The sequence below is a fragment of the Neoarius graeffei genome, chromosome 23 (genome assembly GCF_027579695.1).
Source record: "Neoarius graeffei isolate fNeoGra1 chromosome 23, fNeoGra1.pri, whole genome shotgun sequence".
NCBI lineage: Eukaryota > Metazoa > Chordata > Actinopteri > Siluriformes > Ariidae > Neoarius > Neoarius graeffei.
In genome coordinates this window covers 17,062,333-17,087,207 of record NC_083591.1, presented here as the reverse complement: position 1 = coordinate 17,087,207, position 24,875 = coordinate 17,062,333, and the positions used below count along the sequence as shown (strand labels likewise).

The 24,875-nt window shown below is 43.4% G+C and overlaps 1 protein-coding gene across 3 annotated transcripts in view; it reads right to left on the bottom strand.

Annotated features, from left to right (window-relative positions):
• LOC132871586 (zinc finger protein 236-like) overlaps positions 1-24,875 on the bottom strand; it is a 71,389-nt gene that overhangs the window by 3,692 nt on the left and 42,822 nt on the right. For 2 of the 3 annotated variants that reach the window (XM_060905861.1, XM_060905862.1), the window contains exons 13-29: positions 20,857-21,117; positions 19,655-19,941; positions 19,365-19,451; positions 19,053-19,189; positions 18,651-18,733; positions 18,375-18,526; positions 18,082-18,264; positions 17,694-17,982; positions 16,700-16,803; positions 15,807-16,220; positions 11,955-12,100; positions 11,636-11,810; positions 11,318-11,515; positions 7,593-7,742; positions 7,372-7,511; positions 7,185-7,280; positions 6,879-7,022 (exon numbers count right to left, since the gene is read on the bottom strand). In XM_060905861.1, coding sequence (XP_060761844.1) covers positions 6,879-7,022; positions 7,185-7,280; positions 7,372-7,511; positions 7,593-7,742; positions 11,318-11,515; positions 11,636-11,810; positions 11,955-12,100; positions 15,807-16,220; positions 16,700-16,803; positions 17,694-17,982; positions 18,082-18,264; positions 18,375-18,526; positions 18,651-18,733; positions 19,053-19,189; positions 19,365-19,451; positions 19,655-19,941; positions 20,857-21,117 — 3,046 coding nt within the window. Of the gene's footprint in view, positions 1-6,600; positions 6,690-6,878; positions 7,023-7,184; positions 7,281-7,371; positions 7,512-7,592; positions 7,743-11,317; positions 11,516-11,635; positions 11,811-11,954; positions 12,101-15,806; positions 16,221-16,699; positions 16,804-17,693; positions 17,983-18,081; positions 18,265-18,374; positions 18,527-18,650; positions 18,734-19,052; positions 19,190-19,364; positions 19,452-19,654; positions 19,942-20,856; positions 21,118-24,875 lie in introns of all 3 variants that reach the window. The other variant, XM_060905863.1, reaches the window with a different exon arrangement.

The following is a 24,875-nucleotide window of genomic DNA, read 5'->3' as shown; positions in this document are numbered from 1 at the left end:
CTTTGGCCAGTTTATGATACCAGCGGGGTATCTGATGACTGGTAGTGCGTACATGTTGATGGCTCGGACCTTGTTCTTACCATTCAGCTGACTTTTCAGGACCTGCCTTACTCTCTGGAGGTATTTGGCTGTGGTTGACTTCCTTGTGGCTTCTTCATGGTTTCCATTAGCCTGTGGGATGCCAAGGTACTTGTAGCTGTCTTGGATATCACCTATGTTGCCCTCTGGTAGGCCAATCCCCTCAGTCCGGATCATCTTGCCTCTCTTTGAGACCATCCGGCCACACTTGTCCAATCCGAATGACATCCCTATGTCATTGCTGTAGATCCGGGTGGTGTGGATCAGCGAGTCTATTTCTCGCTCGTTCCTGGCATACAGCTTGATGTCATCCATGTAGAGCAGGTGGCTGATTGTTGCCCCACTACGGAATCGGTACCCGTAGCCGCTCTTCGTGATGATCCGACTGAGGGGGATCAGGCCTATGCAGAACAGCAGTGGTGATAGCGCATCTCCTTGGTATATGCCGCACTTGATGTTGACTTGGGCAATGGGTTTTGAGTTGGCCTCTAGGGTTGTCTTCCACATTTCCATTGAGTTCTGGATGAAGGTCCTTAGGTTCCTGTTGATCTTATACAGTTCCAGACATTCCAGTATCCATGTGTGTGGCATTGAGTCGTAGGCTTTCTTGTAGTCAATCCAGGCAGTGCACAGGTTGGTCTGTCTCTTCTTACAGTCTCGGGCGACTGTTCTATCGACCAGTAGCTGGTGCTTGGCTCCTCTGGTGTTACTGCCAATCCCTTTCTGTGCCTCGCTCATGTATTATATATATATGCAGAGATCTCATAATATATTTGTTTGCAGGGTCAGAGCTCCTCCATCTCCAAATCTATCCATCCATCCATTATCTGTAGCCGCTTATCCTGTCCTACAGGGTCGCAGGCAAGCTGGAGCCTATCCCAGCTGACTAGGCGGGGTACACCCTGGACAAGTCACCAGGTCATCGCAGGGCTTCTCCAGAACTACTCCATATTAATTAGCCATCAGAACTGATAAGTTGATCAAAAAAAAAAAAAACCCCACAACACACACCAAAACACTATAGATCTTGTTTGGTATTTTGGAACTGATGTTTCAACGTGACTTAAAAACGTATTTAAACTTTAACCTTTCATCACCCCCTCCTAGAACTGCCACCTTATTGTGGTGGAGGGGTTTGTGTGCTTGAATGATCCTAGGAGCTATGTTGTCGGGGGCATTATGCCCCTGTTAGGGTTTCCCAAGGCAGACAGGTCCTAGGTGACAGGCCAGACCAAGAGCAGTTCACCAAAAACCCCCTATGGAGAAAAAATCCAGGACCGTGACGTCGCCCGGTAGGATGCAGCCGGGGCCCCACCCTGGAGCCAGGCCTGGGGTTGGGGCTCATATGCGAGCGCTTGGTGGCCGGGCCTTTGCCCATGGGGCCCGGCCGGGCTCAGCCCGAAGAGGTGACGTGGGCCCGACCTCCTGTGGGTTCACCACCCACAGAGGTAGCAGTAGGGGTTTGGTGCAGTGTGGATTGGGTGGCAGTCGAAGGCAGGGGCCTCGACGACCTGATCCCCGGACACAGCGGCTGGCTGTTGGGACATGGAATGTCACTTCGCTGGGGGGGAAGGAGCCTGAGCTTGTGCGGGAGGTTGAGAGGTACCAGCTAGAGATAGTCGGGCTCACCTCCATGCACAGCTTGGGCTCTGGAACCCAGCTCCTCGAGAGGGGCTGGACTTTCCACTTCTCTGGAGTCGCCCGTGGTGAGCGGTGGCGGGCTGGTGTGGGCTTGCTTATAGCTCCCCAGCTCAGCCGCCATGTGTTGGAGTTTACCCCAGTGAACGAGAGGGTCGCCTCTCTGCGCCTTCGGATTGGGGAGAGGGCTCTTGCTGTTGTTTGTGCCTACGGGCCAAATAGCAGTATAGAGTATCCGGCCTTCTTGGAGTCCCTGGGAGAGGTACTGAGGGGTGCTCAGACTGGGGACTCCATTGTGCTACTGGGGGACTTCAATGCTCACGTGGGCGACGACAGTGACACCTGGAGGGGCGTGGTTGGGAGGAACAGCCTCCCCGATCTGAACCCGAGTGGTGTTTTGTTATTGGACTTCTGTGCTAGTCACGGTTTGTCCATAACGAACACCATGTTCGAGCATAGGGGTGTCCATAAGTGCACGTGGCACCAGGACACCTTAGGTCGGAGGTCGATGATCGACTTTGTAGTCGTTTCATCTGATCTCCGGCCCTATGTCTTGGACACTCGGGTGAAGAGAGGGGCTGAGCTGTCAACTGATCACCATCTGGTGGTGAGTTGGATCCGCTGGCGGAGGAGGAAGCTGGACAAACCTGGCAGGCCCAAACGTATGGTGAGGGTCTGCTGGGAACGTCTGGCCGAGCACTCTGTTGGGGAGGTCTTTAACTCCCACCTCCGGGAGAGCTTTTCCCAGCTTCCGAGGGAGGCGGGGGACATTGAGTCTAAGTGGACCATGTTCTCTACCTCCATTGTGGACGCAGCTGTTCGGAGCTGTGGCCGCAAGGTCTCTGGTGCCTGTCGTGGTGGCAATCCCCGAACCCGGTGGTGGACACCGGAAGTAAGGGATGCCGTCAAGCTGAAGAAGGAGTCCTATCGGGCCATGTTGACCTCCGGGACTCCTGAGGCAGCTGACGGGTATCGGCAGGCCAGGCGTGCTGCAGCTCGGGCAGTTGCGGAGGCAAAAACTCGGAACTGGGAGGAGTTCGGGGAGGCCATGGAGAAGGACTACCGGTCGGCCTCGAAGAAATTCTGGCAAACCGTCCGGCGCCTCAGGAGGGGGAAGCAGTACTCTGCCAACACTGTTTACAGTGCGGGTGGGGAGCTGTTGACCTCGACTGGGGACATTGTCGGGCGGTGGAAGGAATACTTTGAGGATCTCCTCAATCCCACTGTCATGTCTTCCACTGAGGAGACTGAGGCTGATGACTCAGAGGTGGACTCGTCCATTACCCAAGCCGAAGTCACTGAGGTGGTTTGCAAGCTCCTCGGTGGCAAGGCACCGGGGGTGGATGAGATCCGCCCTGAGTATCTCAAGTCTCTGGATGTTGTGGGGCTGTCTTGGTTGACACGCCTCTGCAACATCGCGTGGCGGTCGGGGACAGTGCCTCTGGAGTGGCAGACTGGGGTGGTGGTCCCTCTTTTTAAGAAAGGGGACCAGAGAGTGTGCTCCAATTATAGGGGAATCACACTTCTCAGCCTCCCAGGGAAAGTTTACTCCAGGGTACTGGAGAGGAGAATTCGACCAATAGTCGAACCTCGGATCCAGGAGGAACAATGCGGTTTTCGTCCTGGTCGCGGAACACTGGACCAGCTCTATACCCTTCATAGGGTGCTCGAGGGTTCATGGGAGTTTGCCCAACCAGTCCACATGTGCTTTGTGGATCTGGAGAAGGCATTCGACCGTGTCCCCCATGGTATTCTGTGGGGGGTGCTTCGGGAGTATGGGGTTCGGGGCTCTTTGCTAAGGGCTGTCCAGTCCCTGTACGAACGGAGCAGGAGTCTGGTTCGCATTGCCGGCAGTAAGTCAGACCTGTTCCCAGTGCATGTTGGACTCCGGCAGGGCTGCCCTTTGTCACCGGTTCTGTTCATAATTTTTATGGACAGAATTTCTAGGCGCAGCCAGGGGCCGGAAGGAATCCTGTTTGGGAACCACAGGATTTCATCTCTGCTTTTTGCGGATGATGTTGTCCTGTTGGCTTCTTCAAGCCGGGACCTTCAGCATGCACTGGGGCGGTTTGCAGTCGAGTGTGAAGCGGCTGGGATGAGAATCAGCACCTCCAAGTCCGAGGCCATGGTTCTCGACCGGAAAAGGGTGGCTTGCCCTCTCCAGGTTGGTGGAGAAGTCCTGCCTCAAGTGGAGGAGTTTAAGTATCTCGGGATCTTGTTCACAAGTGAGGGAAGGATGGAGCGTGAGATCGACAGGCGGATCGGTGCAGCCTCCGCAGTGATGCGGTCGCTTTACCGGTCCGTCATGGTGAAGAAGGAGCTGAGCCAAAAGGCGAAGCTCTCAATTTACCGGTCGATCTACGTTCCGACTCTCACCTATGGTCATGAGCTTTGGGTAATGACAGAAAGAACAAGATCGCGGATACAAGCGGCTGAAATGAGTTTCCTTCACAGGGTGGCTGGGCGCTCCCTTAGAGATAGGGTGAGAAGCACAGTCACTCGGGAGGAGCTCGGAGTAGAGCCGCTGCTCCTCCACATTGAGAGGAACCAGCTGAGGTGGCTCGGGCATCTTTTTTGGATGCCTCCTGGACGCCTCCCTGGGGAGGTGTTCCAGGCATGTCCCCCCGGGAGGAGGCCCCGGGGAAGACCCAGGACACGCTGGAGGGACTATGTCTCTCGGCTGGCCTGGGAACGCCTCGGTGTTCTTCCCGAGGAGCTGGCCGAGGTGTCTGGGGAAAGGGAAGTTTGGGCTTCCATGCTTAGACTGTTGCCTCCGCGACCCGGTCCCGGATAAGCGGAAGAAGACGAGACGAGACCTTTCATCACTGATATTTGTTTCACACTTTATTATAGAAAAAGTCAGATAGTAATGTCTATTCCTGAGGAGAAATTCATGAACAGCCTGTCAGATATATCCTCGCTACTTAAACCATCATCAGGTTGAGTAAAATTGGATGAATCAAAGACTGTAAAAAAACATTTGCAGCATAACATCTCTGTAAAAAGTGATGCCACCAGAGGTCTAGCACCCCTGCTGGCTGCCTGCAGTAGAATGTATAGCTCCACCCATCCGCATCTGTTTCAATGACAAAATAATCTAATTTCCTTGTCACTTTTCTCATCTAAACTGTTTTTCCATCTACAGTTTCTAATTCAAACGGTTAGTTTTCCCTATGCTGATACCTGCACATTTTTTGTTGTCCTGCGAAATTAGTTTTGAAACCGTTATTCTATTATATCATAAGAAAGCATGGATATACTTGGGAATGAAATGATTGACAGTCTTGGCGACTTGCTAGACCTTGGTATTGGGAGAAGAGGGCGGGCCAACCAAATGAGTAGGCATACCTGGTACTCGTCTCTACTGCGCAGACTCTGGCTCCAAATTTGATAACACAGTGGAGGAATTTTGGCTTCATTTCCCAATAACAGTAGAGCATGGAGTCACGCTGTCCATGTTTTTGTACAGTCACTGGGATGAACTGACTGAGCAACAGTTATACACTACTCTCTGGATATTGTCACACCCAGCAAAAGGAAAAGGAATGGGGTCAGAGTGGCTTGCGCTATGCTATCATGACCATTTAAAATAATAATTTTAGTTGGGATGCACAACCAAAACTTTCTGGCAAAAAAAAGTTGAAATGAAGTGTCAAATCTAACACTTTTACCAAGCAAATAATTTGAATGGTAAGGATAATTTGAAAGTGGTTTAAAACACTTAAAAACACTGCATCTTTACTCTCATGTGCTGGTCAATGCAGACATGTTTTGTAGTATGTCAGTATGACATGCAGTAGCATGTCAATAATGAAAATCTCAGCTGTGTGCAACCATTTCACGATTTCTACAAGAGCCATTAGACATGCAATTTGCAATCAGTCTTCATGACAACAATCAAATGAGGGTACAATCCTCCCTCAAGGACTTCTCCACTCTTGGTTTGATCCACCAATTGAAATCAGAGCAACCTGTTTGATATGCAGAGAACAGCAGAAAAGCATCAGCAAGAAGAAAGTTGTTGTGAGAACGCCAACACTGTGTGTAGCCGGAAAAAAAAAATCCCATGATCAAACGAAAGAAAACGACAACACCAAAGCACAAAACATCTCATCTCGTCTCATTATCTGCAGCCGTTTTATCCTGTTCTACAGGGTCACAGGCAAGCTGGAGCCTATCCCAGCTGACTACGGGCGAAAGGCGGGGTACACCCTGGACAAGTCGCCAGGTCATCACAGGGCCAACACATAGACAACCATTCACACTCACATTCACACCTACGGTCAATTTAGAGTCACCAGTTAACCTAACCTGCATGTCTTTGGACTGTGGGGGAAACCGGAGCACCCGGAGGAAACCCACGTGGACACAGGGAGAACATGCAAACTCCGCACAGAAAGGCCCTCGCCGGCCACGGGGCTCGAACCCGGACCTTCTTGCTGTGAGGCGACAGCGCTAACCACTACACCACCGTGCTGCCCCAGCACAAAACATAATTAATTAAAAAAATATCATAGAGAATATTGAACCTTGTTGCTGTTTTAGCCCAGGCAGTTCTTTATAAGATTATTTGTTGCAAGGAATATGAATAAATTAACCTCTTTATTCAACACTCTTTCATCACCTTCCTCTAGTTATGTGTTTGTCCCAGAGGATTAATTAGTGGCATCCTGGCATTATTTAAAAGAAAGGGAAAAAACCTCTGGAGAGTGGCAGGTCTCCCTGAGGTGACTGCAATTAATCAATAATACTTTTGGTGCAGCTGTCCAACAGTTGTCTCAAAGTTTCTTTGAGGATTTGCCCTCCATAGAGGCGGACTGTTGATGCTGGCTGTAGTTTACAGTTGACGAGGGTTGATATGAATTTTGTGCAATATTCTGTTACCTATAGCTGTACATACACTTCTGAAGAGTCATTTCCATAAAGCTCCCACACACGAACGCTCCTGCTGGTTCTGCAGTAAACCCAGTGCTCTGCAAACAAGTGGATGTGGGAAACAAACTGCAAGATGTTTTCATGACTGCATCCACCCACATATACAGGCACCAGAAGGAGGTCAGGTTACTGAGGACCAGCAGTTTATAAAGTGCCTTTAGGTGGATGGACTAACATGGTAATGAAGAATGATGGTGAGAAAGAAAGGATTATGGAGGGATGTTCACCTTGAGGTGTGTTTGTCGTTTGAAGGCTTTGTTACACACACCACAGACGTAGCAGCGTTCTTTGCCGTGTGCTATCCTCCAGTGGCGCCGCAGCATGGTCGCTGAGGGGAACGCCATACTGCAGTAAACACACTGATTTGCCACCTGCATGTGCACACACACACACACACACACACACACACACACACACACACGTGTATTAACACATTTAAACCAACACACAGCACTGCTTAGTCACATGTAACATTTGGCTAATTAAGCTAGATCAGAGGTTTACAAACAACCCCCCCCCCCAAACACACACACCTTGGTTTCCTCTGACTGGGGTGTAATCTGTTGAGTCGTGCTTGCCGGTTGCACAGATGAGCCTTCCTCACACACCACAGCTGGAAATTGCTGACCCTGTGCACACACATTTTCAAAATGTGTATGTTCAGCTTGACTGTATTTGTATGTCCTTGTATCTGTGTAAAATGTGTGCATGTGTTCACACCTGTGTGTTGAGGTTCAGTGTCACTGTGTCCAACATCTGTGCATCCGCTAGTGCAAGTGTGACGTTGCTGTCAGTGGTCACACTCCCTGATGACATCGACATGTTCTGGGAGAGAGAGGTGCTGGGAGCCAGAGTGGTAACTATAGTAACACACACACAACGATGCATGAGTAATAACGCAATGAAAGGTCACCAAGTGTGACTGTTGGTGTGGATCTCACCTGCCATGCTGGAGGGGGCGGTGCTTTGTGTGAGGAGCTGCTCAGAACTGAGAGCCAGAGGGGTGCTGCTGGTGGGAGGTGTGGTCAATCTCAAGGCCCCACCCATTTCTACTCCTGTACCTGCACAGGGTGGAGGCAACAGATCCTGACCTAGAAAGAGATAATAATTAGTAGCAATCATAGCAGTACTAACAATAGTAGTGACAGTAGTAATTTCAAACTGAATCTGGATTTCTTTAAAGCTGCTTTGTGACACTGTCCATTGTTAAAAGCACTGTATAAATAAATAAAATAGAATCAAGTAGTGATAACAGTAGTAAGTAGTAGGAGTAATAACAGTAGTAGTAGGAACAATAGTAGTAGGAGGACTAACAGTAACAGTAATGGCAGTAGTAACACCACCACTATTATTGGTGGTGGTGTAATGGTAGTGTAACTGTACCATTTACAGTAACTGGTAACAGTACTAACAGTGGTAGTAGCAATAGTAGCACTAGTAATAACAGTAGTAACAGTTGTAAGAACAGCAATAGTAGTAGCAGGAGGAGGAGGACAGCCAATAAAGTTATTATTGGTTGTTATTATTATTAGCTCATCCTGCTAACAGCTTATGCCATCACGTGTCGTCCATTGTCCGTCCATCGTCGTCCACATTTCACGAAAATCGCTTCTTCTTTCTCAATTCTTCACCAATTTTTTTTTGGCAGGAAGGTAGGTCTACCTGGGGTGCGTATAGCTTCTACCCAAATTTGCATAATTGCAATTAATAATGAAGATATGGAGTAATTAAGCCCTAATGAGCAGTTTCCACACAAATCGCTTCTTCTTTCTCAATTCTTCACCGATTTTGATTCTTGCTGGCATGAAGGTAGGGGTACCTAGGGTGCATATAACTTCTACCCAGATTTACTTCATTACAATTAGTAAGAAGTTATGGACTAATTAATCCTTAATGAGCAGTTCAACAAAAATCGCCTCTTGGTCAATTCCTCACCGTTTTGGATATTTTCTGGCAAATAGGTAGGTATTCCCAGGGTGTGTGTAATATATATATATATATATATATATATATATATATATATATATATATATATATATATATATATATATCTTGGGTGTATATATAGCTTCTATGTCGCCTAGGGTGTACATACAGCCTCTATATATGTATAGCTTATATATACACACCTTGAATACAGTGTATATATTGTAGCTTGCAACATTTACTGCGCAAGGTGGCCCACTTTAGATTGTTCCTTCTGGACTAGACGGGGACGGAGTGAGCTACGCTGTCATTGACGGTCTCTAACTATTAAGCAATTTAAAGTGACTAAAACCATCTGAGGAATTAATTTTAGAATGTTCAAAGAATTTTTAGAAGTAATGAACATGCAAAATATATTACTTTCTAGACATAGTTTGGTGTTCTACAAAGTTCTGTCTTGGGTTCACTGCTTTTTTCTTTATATATGTTACCTCTGGGGGCGGCACGGTGGTGTAGTGGTTAGCACTGTCGCCTCACAGTAAGAAGGTCCGGGTTCGAGCCCCGTGGCCGGCGAGGGCCTTTGTGTGCGGAGTTTGCATGTTCTCCCCGTGTCTGCGTGGGTTTCCTCCGGGTGCTCCGGTTTCCCCCACAGTCCAAAGACATGCAGGTTAGGTTAACTGGTGACTCTAAATTGACCGTAGGTGTGAATGTGAGTGTGAATGGTTGTCTGTGTCTATGTGTCAGCCCTGCGATGACCTGGCGACTTGTCCAGGGTGTACCCCGCCTTTCGCCCGTAGTCAGCTGGGATAGGCTCCAGCTTGCCTGCGACCCTGTAGAAGAGGATAAAGCGGCTCGAGATGAGATGAGATGAGACAGTAACTCTGGATGGCCTTTCTGTTTCTTCACATGCAGCAGTAAAAGACCTCGGGGTGATTATTGACCCCAGTCTTTCATTTGAAACTCACATTGATAACATTACCCGGATAGCTTTCTTTCATCTCAGAAATATTGCTAAGATAAGAAATTTAATGGCACTACATGACGCAGAAGAACTAGTTCATGCTTTCGTTACCTCCAGGTTGGAGTACTGTAATGCCTTACTGTTTGGATGTTCCAATAAGTGCATAAACAAGCTCCAGTTAGTTCAAAATGCAGCAGCAAGAGTCCTTACTAGAACTAGAAAATATCACCACATCACGCCTGTCTTATCCACACTGCATTGGCTCCCAATCAAATTTCATATTGTTTATAAAATACTACTATTGACCTTTAAAGTACTGAATGGTCTCGCACCACAGTACCTGAGTGAACTTCTGCTCCTCTATGACCCGCCACCCCTACTTAGATCAAAAGGTGCAGGCTATCTGCTGGTACCTCGTATAGTGAAGCCTACATCAGGGGGCAGAGCCTTTTCTTACAAAGCCCCACAGTTATGGAGCAGCCTTCCAAGTAGTGTCCGGGAATCAGACACAGTCTCAGCGTTGAAGTCTAGGCTGAAAACATACCTGTTTAGTCAAGCCTTTTGTTAATGGTGTTTATGAGGTAACGGTGTAGATCTGGAGGGTCCTCAGACATAGAGTGTTTTGGTAAACTGGGATGTATGGATGCTGTCAGTTCCCACTCGCTTGCTCACTTGAGTTTGTTGACGGTGTAGTGGCTGGCTGCTTTATGTCCCAGGGCTCCCTCATGCCTGTGTTACCTTCTGGCTCTCCCCTTTTAGTTATGCTGTCATAGTTAGTTTTGCTGGAGTCCCTACTTGTACTCAGTGCAAAATGTATACTGTACCTACTTATTCAGGTGACACTGGGCATACCTAACAACCTGTGTTTTCTCTCTCTTCTCCCCCCCCCAAATCTGTCCTTCTGAGTTACATGTCAACCCTAGGATCGAGGTGCTGACCTCTTCTGCTCCTCGGACCTGCCTGATCCATCCTGATGCCCTATGTCTGGCTGGAGTCTCATCACATCGCTCCTGTGGAGAACGGCCCCAGGTGGACAGTTGGAAGTCACACTTGGAAGATGCTCTGGACACTTACAGCTGAGGACTACAGTTGACTTGCTAACTTTAGGATTGCAGTTGTCATGAACAGTTTTGCACTCAAGTTTCCTTTAATGAAGAATTTATAACATCAACGAAACTGACTTAATGTTAAAACTGTTAATGTTATAATCATGTTGTCTGTTGTTGTCCAGGTGAGGATTGGTTCCCTTTTGGGTCTGGTTCCTCTCGAGGTTTCTTCCTCGTGTCGTCTGGGGGAGTTTTCCTTGCCACCATTGCCACGGGCTTGCTCATTGGGGATAGATTAGGGATAAAATTGTCTCATATCTTGAGTCATTCAGATTCTGTAAAGCTGCTTTGGGACAATGCCTATTGTTAAAAGCGCTAAACAAACAAACTTGACTTGACAATCCAAACACAAACCCAGTTATACAAACTTACGTTTAAATATTTGGGTGCTCACAAGAAAATATCACATAAACAGCCCCTTCTTACTGTATTATTTTTGATATTTTCAGAAGCAGATTTTTTTCCAAGTTACAACACAATGTTGACATTTCTCCAATTTTAGATAACCCAGGAAAGTAATTTTAGTTGTATGGTGAATTTTCTTAGCAATTTACCAAACAAATCTGAGTAAAAATGTTGATGTTCTTGACTGTTTTGAGATCAGCTCATAAGCATGAGATCAGTTGTGTGTGTGTGTGTGTGTGTGTGTGTGCGCGCGCGTGCGTGCGTGTACCTGATAGAGTAATTGTGATCTCCTGGTTGCTATTTGCCAGTGTGTTGGTATTAGTGCTAGGAACGTGTGTGTCTGTCTGCGTGGGGGGGAGTGTGTGTGCATGTGGGTTGCTGATGGTGAGTGTGATCTCCGGTGCTCCTGAACTGCCATTTCCCACCAGTGCTGGTGCTGCGACCACCTGAGCCAACTGCTCTGAGCCTACACACACACACACACACCATATTCAATTAGTTTAATGGAATCATGACACATAGTGTGGACCTCGTATTAGACTTCACTGTGTGTGCACGAGTATGAGTGAGTGAGCGAGAAAGAAACCTGTGTGTTCCTGCTCTGTGAGGTTGCCGATGGTGACATTGGGGTTCTGGATCACCACGTTAGTGTGTCCTGCAGCATCATTGGCCAGCAGGTGTGCATTGGTGTGGGATGACAGGGTGGAATCAATACTTAATACACCGCTTTGTAGAGTCTGCTGTAGGATACTAGGGTCAATCTGCACGTACAAAACACGCAAACACAGTTACACAGAACACACACACACTCCTTTGCTTAGCATTGTTTTAAAACTCCAGCAAAAGTTCCAATGTACTGTGTATATAAAACTGCGTTTATATCTGGGTTAGGTATTTTATGTTACCTGCAGTGTAATGTTGTTGATATTGGCTGTGTCAATGCCAGATATCTGGACGTTGGGGCAAAGCAGACCTGTTGGTGCAAGCTGCAGCTGAATCCCTTCTAAAGTGGCCAAACCTTCTGTTAGGGACACTGTCAGGTCACCACTTGCTATAATTTGAAAAGTGAGATAAAAATCATCTGTTTTGCTGAGCTGGAGTCTTTAGAGCTTCAATACTGTATATCTGCTTTAGCCACAAAATTAATTAAAATTAATATTGAGATGGAGAGGCGTTCGGCAGAGAGAATGGGGACGCTCAGTGCTTTGACTATGATAATTTCATTCAACAATTGTACTTCGAATTAATAAAACTGTCTGAAAGGAGCAAAGTGCTTCTGAGCAAAATGCTGAGGCCTTATAAACAGGAAAGTTAATTTAAGATTATTCAGCCAAAAGAAAGGAGCTGCACACGAGCAGAATGCATATGCACAGCAGACGTATTCAGAATTTGTGGTGCATATATTCCAATACACTCTAACGGGTTGGTAAAGTTAACACTAGGTAGGTAATTTAAGCCATAAATGTTATTGTCTAACCTACACAGATAAAGTTACTCATATTCAGGGTTATGCACACACTCAAATTGATTTTCTGGTTGCACCATTCAGAATATTAAAATATATGTTTCCCCCTTTTCTTTCAGCCAAAATGACCGGTTTCTACATCCTCTTAAAAAAATGTTGAAGAACAATCGCTTACAAATGACATCAAATATGTGCAAAGAACATATGTTTTACAATTACAAAAAAAAATTTAAATGCTTATTTTTATAAAGATCTCTGCAAAAACATGCAGCTCTATACACAGCGCAAAAACGAAGACATTTTCCTATGCCTGAAGAAGGCTAGTTTCAAGTCTTTTTGTGTTGTAATTATTATTATTATTATTATTATTATAATTATGACTCGTAAAAGTAGAACTACCCTAATAGACTTCAGTGAGATCATCTCCTTTTTGTTACACTGTGCTAATTTATTAAGTTAGTCTGTGAACGTTTGTCTTTTACAATGGCTGTAATGCTACAGTTTCGCTCGGGATCAATAAAATTCCTTCCTCCCTCCCTTTACATTAAAAAAAAAAAATTTATTAAAATGAGTGGCATCTGAAACAGAGCGTTTCAATAGCATCTAGGTAACCACCTTTAAACACAAGCATTTGCCTTAAAGTTTGGGGAAAAAAAAATCAGGGGATAGAAAATACTGACTTAAGAAGCAAATCAGATTTTTTTCCATTTGCTGTCAAATGTAATACAGTGCATCATAAAAAGCAAGTAAAAGCTAAAAAAAGACTAATATGAAAGGGTAAATGCAAACATTGATATAAACATCTGATAGGAGCCGATATATTGCTTCATAAATAGTCCTAGGAATAACAAGCTCAACTGTGAGCACTGCTCACTTATGTATCTCCCCGCTCCCGCTTATATCAGAATGCAAACAATCGAAGGAATAGGACACTTATTGTGAATGCTGGCCTCAACAAATAATTAACCCTGAAACAAGTAAGTAAAGAGCAGTGTTCTCCCCAGGGATTTCAAATAACAGCCTGCTAAACTGTCATTTTGAAATAGCATTCTGCTTCTTGAAGTAGCGTCAAAATCCACCCTATATGTTTCGTAAATACATTCAGTCGGTAAACAGGAAGTTGATGTGGGACAGACCTGAAAATGGTATACACGGTATAGAACCCCAAGCTGAAGTTTGGTACCAAGTGGCTATGATTTGTGGTTGATGAGAAAGAAGGTGTTTCGGACGGATGGAGATACGGACGGACAGAGTATACCAGTATAACCCCCCTTCAGAGCGGGGACATAATAAATAAATCACATGAATCGCAACAAATTTGTGATTTTATTTTAACAGTATTGCTCCCACCTTTCCATTCTTATTTGGCAGCTTATAAAATAGCACTTGATGTAGCACATGCTGTTATTTTGCATTCTTTTTATATGCAAATAGTGTATTAACTTAATGAAGTCAGGACACACTAAAATGAGGTCATGAATTAAAGCCCATAGACAGATCGTACACAATACTGACTTGAACTGGGGGTAAATGTTTAATTATCTTTAAATCGATTATTCAGATAATCACTGGATGAGCTTTTGAATTGTGATTCAGAATACTAAATGATTCAGATACAAAATAAACTCAAGATATTACATAGTAATGCTAAAAATATGTAACCGAATCACTTGTGCAGTGCAGATGAAACAAGAGCCAAAGCCGAAAACTATAAAACACGTCACAGGAGCAAGACAGCAACGGATCTAGATCCCAGCTGTGGCTGGTGTGTAGCCTCATACTGATTATTAGGTGGTGTGTTGCTTCTTTGTCTTTTTCATCTTTCCCTTTTTTCCTGTGATAAGCACAGTGAGCATGCAGATCCTGTTTAAACTTGGTTTTGTAGATAATTTCAGTTGTTTATGAGTGTAAACACCTATTAGAATCCTAACACATGCTTATTATAATCTTCCTCCTCCCTCTGGTTCATATTCAGGTCTGGATGAGAGTGAAATAGAGAAGTTACAAGGGGACACATCTCTTACACCACAAAAGTGCCATGCAGTATCATTAATTACATTTGCACATTGTGCAAATGTAATTAATTAATTCATGTAATTAATGTAATTAAACATGCATTAATCCCCTTCAGTGTTCCAGCCCCCCGCTTGTTGTGTACATTATTAGGCAATAAGAACATTGGCAGCGTGAAGTGTACAGTATATCAATTAGCAGTGTGTAGCAATGTCCCAGACTGCTTACATCTCCAAAGGATTTGGCTGCCACAACATGTTAATTAGATTGCAGTTACATTTCAACACATAGCACAGCCAAATACTGTGCCATAACTATTGTAGCTCCTGTAAAGAAACATGTGTGACAGCTTTCAATGTTGGCTACTGTTTCATTGTTAGGGCATTTGACTGCAATTGATGTTTTAAACTCTAATTCTTTAACCTTTAATACTTTTTCCACATTCCACATAACTACTGTAGGGTTACGCCATGAAGGTACGTAAAATAACACACAACAATGAAGCCAGTTTGCCAAATTATTTACAAATGAAAAATAAAAGAAGTTGTGATTAGCCATGTATTCACCCCACTGCAATGAAAGTATCACATGATTTCAATATAAATACATCTGTTCCTGTTAGGTCAAACAGCATCAAGTGTTTTAGGCCTTGACACAAAGCACAACATTTACTAGAAACTCAAAACTGCTTATCATCCTGGAATATTATCCCCATAGTGAAGCATGCTGGTGGTAGCATCATGTTTTGGGTATGCTTTTCATCAGCAGGAACTGAGAAACTGGTCAAGCTTGAGGGCAAGCTGGACAAAACCAAATACAGGGCAGTCCCAGAAGAAAACTTCTTCCAGTGGTGGTTCTCCTTCCAACTAGACAGTACACACTGCCAATGCTACACTGGAATGGTTCAAAACCAAGAACCTGTTGCATTTCCCAATCTGATTGAGAATCTGTGGCAAAACTTGAAAATTGGTCTTCACCAGTGGTCTCCATTCAGCCTGCCAGAGCTTGAGCAATTTAATTTTGCCAAGAAGAATGGGAAAGCATTTCAGGATTCAGATGTGACACATAGCTCAAAAGACTACTTCTACCAAATATTGACCCAGGGGGTTGATATTCACAAATGAACAAATGTCTGCTTTTTAATTAAACTTTGTGTAAATTTAAACACTTTTTTGTGCCTTTAAATGTCAGACATGTTGTGCAAGTCAAACTATAAAAACCAATTAACATTACAAAATGTGGAAAAGGTACAGTAGGTGTGTACACATATGCATATTACCTGACATGGTAGCTGGGAGGATAGTCTGTCCCACGATGCCTTGTTGCAGCAGGTTCGGGTCGTACTGCCCTGTCAGAACCGGGTTGCTGTGGATATAGATGTTCGGGTCAGCACCCGCATTATGCAGGAGACCCACAGGAGGCAGTGCTTCGGCAGCAGTGGGTGGAGCCTGTTGTCCCGGTGTATTCTGGACAGAGACATGGGCCTGGGCGGGATGTCTGGACTTCCTGCTGTCAGGGCCAGGCCTCAGGTGGCACTGCATGTGTGTTTTGCGATGTCCGGACGTTCGGAAACGCTGATCACAGTATGGACATTTGAAAGGCTTGGAGCCAGTGTGTAGGCGCATGTGCACTTTCAGGCTGCCTTTAGTGGAAAACGCTGTGCTGCACATGTGGCACGTAAAAAGCTTCTGACCTGCACACATGAAACAATAAACAAATACAAACAAATTCACCTATAGCACCTTTCACACGTGTCCTTCCTGAAGTGTGCACTGTTTAGCAGTTTTGTACACTACAGTCCTATCAGCCTGGTTCTGTCCCTTTACATTTTACTACACAACTATAATGCTTTTTTTTTTTTTACTCAATCAATATCATAAGGAGCATTTGGCATTTGAGGCACAGTTTAACAATCTAGAACACTAGAAACCCAATGGATACCTCCAAACTAAGCCTGAACATTGACCACAAAAAAATAAAACGCATCAAACTGCCAGCAGAAAAGTAGCACAGCATTGTGGGGAAAAAAGCCTATCACATTGTTAAAACTTAAAATTTAAAACTTAAGCTAAAAGTTTTGTTTAGGCTAAAACTTAGGCTTAGGACTAAAAGTTTAGGATTTGCTTATATTGGCAAAGCGATGACTTGCTGATACCTCAGCTTCTCACCCACCTGAGTGTGTCTTGATGTGGCAGTCAAGAGTGGATTTCACTGTGAAACTCTTCCCACACTCTTCACACTTATACGGCTTCTCTCCGGTGTGAATCCGGACATGTCTGGTGAAACACAGTAATGTCAAACCAGTGTGTATGTCAGTATAAGCAAAATAAAGGCTGTCGAATTGTTGAAATACCTCAAGACAACATCTTAGTATTTCTAATAATGGGGTACATTGTTGGGTTCTTTCTTATGGACTGTATACCAATTATTCTTCTATCCACATTCACTGGATATGAGCAATCGCGCACTCTGATTGGCTAGTAAAGAAAAACAAAATGGCGGTGCATGTTGCCGAACCAACCGAGGACGAAATAAAAACTCTATCAAAAAGAAAGCCCCCAAAAATACAAAAAAAGCAACAAAATATGGAATGAAAGTATCTGATGGTAAGAACGTATCTTTTTTTATTTTTCAAGAATTATTTTAGCAGCATTTTTCACATATTGCTACTGTCATTTTGCTGGTTTGTTTGCATTCTTCATCTTTAAGCATTAAAATTTGTTGAATTTTTTTTGACTGGTTCAAAAGCTCAAAGAAGTTTGAAACTTACAAAACTGAAATGTTGAAGGAAGAATTAAACCAATGTCTAATGCTATTCTATACCTCGGCATGACAGCAAGATGGCATTTTCTACAAAAAAAAACAACAACACTAAAGTCAATTCGTGCAGCCATCGATAGGTTAAGAAATCCACCGAAGTGGAAATAATTTTCTTGGACGTTTTGTATAAAGTTTTTATTTATCAAATTTGCTAAAAATAAAAATAAAAATGCTGTGTTTCTCAAAATCCAGTGAATGTGGATGAATAAAACAGTTATTCCACTCAATCTCGTCGTACATGGCTCAGCGCTACATTCTTGTTGGCTATCAGCTCATATATGACTCGATTTCATGGAATAATTGTTAATTATCACAAGTTGAATTGTTAGAATGTGTGTGTGTGTACCTAACAAGGTCGCTGGGCTTTTTGAAGCTCTTTGGGCAATACTGGCAGCGGTTGGGGAACTTGGGCTCAAGCTCCATCGTGCTCTTATCCTTGATCTCGCTGATACGGTCTCTCTCTGCAGCTGACTGGATCAGGACCTTCTGAGAGACCGAGGCGTCATTACCCGGGTCACTCTGAGCCAGCTCAGCTGTCTGCTCCTCTGAAAACGTGATGATACCTGACCTGATCCTCTTCGCCAGTGAGGAGTCCCCAACATCAACTTCCACTGTTGCTTCATCTCCATCCAGAACTACAGCAATTAACAAAGAGGAAACACAAGCTGACAAAATAACTGATTAAACCCTAACTGTAGGTTGTCATCATCATCATCATCATCATTATGCTGTACCTCTGGGCCCGACAGCATGAAAGAGCTTCATGTGTTTGCGGCGTAGCAGGTGTGTCCGGAAACTTTGTTCACACAGAGTACACCGGAACGGCTTTGTGTTCAGGTGGATGATCATGTGACGGTTCAAGCTGCCGTTAGTGGTGAAGGAGGAGTCACACACGTTACACTTAAACGCCTTTACTCCTGCAGAGAGATAGACAGGCAGAAAGACAAGAGACTTTATTTTATTGTCACCCTTAACACAAAGCCTTTCAAGATGTCACTGATCAGCTACACATCTAACTGTGAATTACCAGTGTGTGTGTTCAGGTGTGATTTGAGAACGCCGGTGGAGACAAAGTTCCGCCCACACAGGTTGCAGCCATACGGCTTCTCACCAGTGTGTGAGCGAATGTGCTGCTTCAGGTGACTTGACTTCTTAAAACCTTTATCACACACACTGCACCTGTACATGACACACATACAGTGTATACACAATACCACTCATCATCTAGCCATCCATCCATCAATAAACCAACTGGACTAATTTAGTTCACACCCGTATGGGCAGGTTTGGGAATATATGTCACCTGTAAGTCCTCTTGCTGCTCTCCTCCTCGTCCTCTTCATCCTGATAATCCGTCCGATTTGAATCCTGGAGCAAAACAGTCGTCTACACATGTGCGCGCACACACACACACAAAATATGTAACACATATGGAGGCTTTTCTTCATAATTTGCTAAAACATGTAAGGTAAATGTTCTTATCAGTTCTGTCTCATTTTCACAATATCCACATAAAAGATTTAACAGCTACATCTTGTACAGCTAGACAGTGTCCTCACAGCTTTTGCCACTCCTGCATTTAGCTGAAGAGCAATTCATAAATGTGTGTGTATATATATATATATATATATATATATATATATATATATATATATATATATATAAATGTGTGTGTGTGTGTGTGTGTGTGTGTGTGTGTGTGTACCTCTGTGGTGTGCACGTTCAATAAGCTCTGTGTGTAAGTGGAGTTTAGTGCCTGCGATTCAAGCGTGCTTGAATCCTGCAGCTGTTGCACCGAAGAAAGAGTGGGATGCTGGGTATACCCTTCAGAGATGGACAAACCTGCATACACACATCAACTCTCAACACTACGTTCCCTGATAAAGATGATGAAAATCTCAGTGTGTGAAATTTAAAAAAAAAGAGAGGACAGACAGCCAAAGAGAACACAAAAGGAACACGTCAAGGGACGGGGTAATGGTGAAGTGTGAACAGGAAATGGGAGGGTGTGTGAGACCTTGTGTCAGTGCAGGTTGGTCATATGCAGGTTGTTGGAGGGTCTGTGTCCCATACTGGCTGATGTGCTGTGCATTCACAAATGACTCTGTGGGGGACGAGAGAAAGAGAGACAGAGACAGAAAGACAAAGAAAGAGATAGAGTGTGTATAAAATGCTACAGGATGCTATTGGACACACACAAACTTCACAAATTACACACAAAGTGCCTCTGTATCAAAATGGAGGTGTGACCTCTGTGTCTACAAATTTATTATAATAGGCGTGTGTGTGCGCATCTTTGTGCCTCACCTGCGTCCTGTAGCATAGGCGCTTCTCCTAGTGCCACCGTCTGGTTTCCGCCCACTACTTGCATCATGGCCTGAGGCCCCGCCCCCATAATGGAACTGGATGTGGCCAATCCTGTTGCTCCTACCTGCAGCTCATGAGTTACTGTGTTAGCCCCTCCCATTGGGTCCTCTACTGCACTGGTTCCACCCATTGGGACTTCCACTGTACTGGCTCCTCCCATTGGATCATCCAGAGGCGGGGCTTCAGATGATCCCTGCTGCTGTCGAAGCTGCTGAGCCAATTCATATCTGCACACAGGTCATAAAGAGGCGATTAAGTCAGAACCAAAACCAGTAACCCCTAATTATAGCCCCCAAACCTTAATCCATAATGCCTAAATTACAATTTATAAAAAATGAACCCAGAAATTATAATCCTACAAAATTACTCTAAATCCTATAGTTTCAACCTTAAACCTAATATTTAACCCTAGCCTGAATGTCATTCCTTTTATCAATATTGAAAACTTTAACCCAAATCTTCAGCTTTAAACCCTAACCTGTAATCTCTAATTTTAAACTCTAACCCTCAATCTCCACCTTTAAACCTTAATCTCTAATTTAATCCCTTACCCCAATTTAGAATTTAAACACTATACCCATAAATTTCCCTCTTTAAACCCTAAAATCTAAATTAATCCCTAATCTGTAAATTAATCCCATACCCCGATCTAGAACTTTAATCCCTAATCCGTAATCCCTATCTTTAAACCTTAACCCATAATCTTTATCCTCATTCTTAACCCCTAATCTCTAAATCAATCCCTTAACACAGCCTGGGAAGTTAAACCCTAATCTGTAATCTATCTTTAAAACCTAATTTCTTAATTAATCACTAACCTCAATATCCAAATTACTCCCTAACCCCTAAGCTCTAAATAAATCCCCTACCCTTTAATAATTTTAAACCATAACTCATAATTACTATGTGATATTGATAGCAACCTTAATTTCTAATTTCAAAATTAATCCCTCTCTTACCCTAATCTAGAAATTGAAAACCTAACTTTCTCTATCTTTAAACCCTAATCCTTAATCTCTAAACTAATTCCTAATCTCTAAATTAATCCCTTAAGCCTAACCTAGTGTTCAACTCTAACCTGTAATCGCTACATTAATCCTTAGCCCCTAATATCTAAATTAATCCCTAACCCGTAATCTCACCTGTGTGTCTTCATGTGCTTTCTGCAGTTTGGGGAGGATTTGAAAGTTTTCTGGCAGTAAGGGCACATATAGGGTCGAAGGTCGCTGTGCGTGGTCATGTGGCGTCTCAGGCTGCCGTTGGTGGTGAAGGTGGTGTCACACAGCAAGCACTTATAAGCCTTCAGACCTGAATGGGTGCGGATGTGAGCCTTCAAAACCCCCGACGACGCAAAACCCTTGCTGCACTGCACACACTTATACGGCCGCTCACCTGTATGCGACCTGAAGAAAGACACGTACACTCGCATATCACTGATCACTTACAGCTCTTTTTGCTTAAATAAATAAATTAGGGCTTATTCAGTGTGTCTGAATGTGATTCACCACACTGTGAGCTTCCTTTAAACCATTCTCCCATGAGTAGGGTCAAAAGTGTATAAGGAGAGACTAATTAGCCTCGTGAAGGTCATTTGCCTCATTAAGGTGGATATACGTATGTGAGAGTTTCATTTCTACTGGAAGCATTAACCTTTTTCTTAAAGACGAGGCAAGCTGAAGAAACTCTGAGTGGTTGAGAGTGGCAATATGGAGGTTTTTAAGGATGGATTTACAACCCCGATTCCAAAAAAGTTGGGACAAAGTACAAATTGTAAATAAAAACGGAATGCAATAATTTACAAATCTCAAAAACCGATATTGTATTCACAATAGAACATAGACAACATATCAAATGTCGAAAGTGAGACATTTTGAAATTTCATGCCAAATATTGGCTCATTTGAAACTTCATGACAGCAACACATCTCAAAAAAGTTGGGACGGGGCAATAAGAGGCTGGAAAAGTTCATTTCATCTCATTATCTCTAGCCGCTTTATCCTTCTACAGGGTCGCAGGCAAGCTGGAGCCTATCCCACCTGACTAAGGGCGAAAGGCGGGGTACACCCTGGACAAGTCGCCAGGTCATCACAGGGCTGACACATAGACACAGACAACCATTCACACTCACATTCACACCTACGGTCAATTTAGAGTCACCAGTTAACCTAACCTGCATGTCTTTGGACTGTGGGGGAAACCGGAGCACCCAGAGGAAACCCACACGGGCACGGGGAGAACATGCAAACTCCACACAGAAAGGCCCTCGCCGGCCACGGGGCTCGAACCCGGACCTTCTTGCTGTGAGGCGACAGCGCTAACCACTACACCACCGTGCCGCCCACTGGAAAAGTTAAAGGTACAAAAAAGGAACAGCTGGAGGACCAAATTGCAACTCATTAGGCCAATTGGCAATAGGTCATTAACATGATTGGGTATAAAAAGAGCATCTTGGAGTGGCAGCGGCTCTCAGAAATAAAGATGGGAAGAGGATCACCAGTCCCCCTAATTCTGCGCCGACAAATAGTGGCGCAATATCAGAAAGGAGTTCGACAGTGTAAAATTGCAAAGAGTTTGAACATATCATCATCTACAGTGCATAATATCATCAAAAGATTCAGAGAATCTGGAAGAATCTCTGTGCGTAAGGGTCAAGGCCAGAAAACCATACTGGGTGCCCGTGATCTTCGGGCCCTTAGACGGCACTGCATCACATACAGGCATGCTTCTATATTGGAAATCACAAAATGGCCTCAGGAATATTTCCAGAGAACATTATCTGTGAACACAATTCACCGTGCCATCCACCATTGCCAGCTAAAACTCTATAGTTCAAAGAAGAAGCCATATCTAAACATGATCCAGAAGCGCAGACGTCTTCTCTGGGCCAAGGCTCATTTAAAATGGACTGTGGCAAAGTGGAAAACTGTTCTTTGGTCAGATGAATCAAAATTTGAAAGTTCTTTATGGAAATCAGGGACGCTGTGTCATTCGGACTAAAGAGGAGAAGGTCGACCCAAGTTGTTATCAGCGCTCAGTTCAGAAGCCTGCATCTCTGATGGTATGGGGTTGCATTAGTGCATGTGGCATGGGCAGCTTACACATCTGGAAAGACACCATCAATGCTGAAAGGTATATCCAGGTTCTAGAGCAACATATGCTCCCATCCAGACGACGCCTCTTTCAGGGAAGATCTTGCATTTTCCAACATGACAATGCCAAACCACATACTGCATCAATTACAGCATCATGGCTGCGTAGAAGAAGGGTCCGGGTACTGAACTGGCCAGCCTGCAGTCCAGATCTTTCACCCATAGAAAACATTTGGCGCATCATAAAACGGAAGATACGACAAAAAAGACCTAAGACAGTTGAGCAACTAGAATCCTACATTAGACAAGAATGGGTTAACATTCCTATCCCTAAACTTGAGCAACTTGTCTCCTCAGTCCCCAGACGTTTACAGACTGTTGTAAAGAGAAAAGGGGATGTCTCACAGTGGTAAACATGGCCTTGTCCCAACTTTTTTGAGATGTGTTGTTGTCATGAAATTTAAAATCACCTAATTTTTCTCTTTAAATGATACATTTTCTCAGTTTAAACATTTGATATGTCATCTATGTTCTATTCTGAATAAAATATGGAATTTTTAAACTTCCACATCATTGCATTCCGTTTTTATTTACAATTTGTACTTTGTCCCAACTTTTTTGGAATCGGGGTTGTAATATAAATAATTGCCAAACTTAAAAAAAAAAAAAAAAATAAATTATATATATATATATATATATATATATATATATATATATATATATATATATACACACACACTATATATATATATATATATATATACACACACACATATATATATATATATATATATATATATATATATATATATATATATATATAGTGTGTGTGTATATATATATATATATATATATATATAGTGTGTGTGTATATATATATATATATATATATATATATATATATATATATATATATATATAATGTATTTAGAAATGATCCCTTTTGGACTGCTGGTTTATGATTATAAATATTGCTGCTAAAACAGCTCTAAATTCTGTTTCCCATTTAAAACAGTGACTTTCTCAGTGCTTTTAGATAAAATTCATTCTGTAAGAGTAATGTACGAGTTCAAATATGTAAAGCCACAAAATAAGCTCCTTGAATTAAATGTGTGGCAATTTGCTATATACTGTAATCTCTGTGTTAAACTAAATATGTAGCTTTCCCCCCTTTACTTTTTAACCCATCAAAACAATGCTCTTTTGGGGAACAATAAGCATTTTGTCAGTAATATGTAAAAAGACATTTTTGGACTAGTAAAGCCACTCTTAAGAAAGAGAAAACAAATAGAAGGAAAGAAATGGAAAGCAGAAAAAAAACACAAGATAGAGGAGCAATATAAGCTAAAATTAGTGCCGAATAAAATACGCTTCACAGGTAGTGTATTTTTACAGGGTTTATTACTGAGCATGATATGATTATATACAACATGTCTACTTGTGAAAGACATCCCTAGCAATTAAATAGGGTTGGCAGATCTGAAAAAAGCAGCCCCAAAATCATCATAGGACTGCCAACTCTCTTACATTAACTGAGTCTTACTGAATTGGGTTTAATCTCTCACCTTCACTCACTTATCATGCATTATGTCATGCCTAGCAATCTAAATACCCACCCACCTGACCGGATACGGAGGATTTGTGAATTCCAACTGCTGTCAACAATTAACATAAAACCTAGATCAATAGTAACAGTCCTCAGGGTGAAAGTGAAGGCCAGCAGGCTAACTCGCTACATCATAAATCACCACTGGGGCTGCGTTTTAGATCTGAGGGACCTGGATCTGCATCAGTTGCAGCAGGAAACATGCTAGAAATCATTAAAATGGTATCACTTCTATGTGGTGTGAATGAAGCTATATGGTGTGTGCACGCTTGGGTACGCTGTCAATCGGAGTAAGGAAGAAGTCTTTGCTACAAAATGGACAAGGCAAGAAAGGCAAAAAACTAAAGCTAACTGAGCATTGAGCATTTAAACTAATCAATAACACACTGATTCATCAATAAAATCATTGCTAGACCAGCTAATTATTACTAGCTTGGACAAACTAATGCAACACAATCCCTGTTTA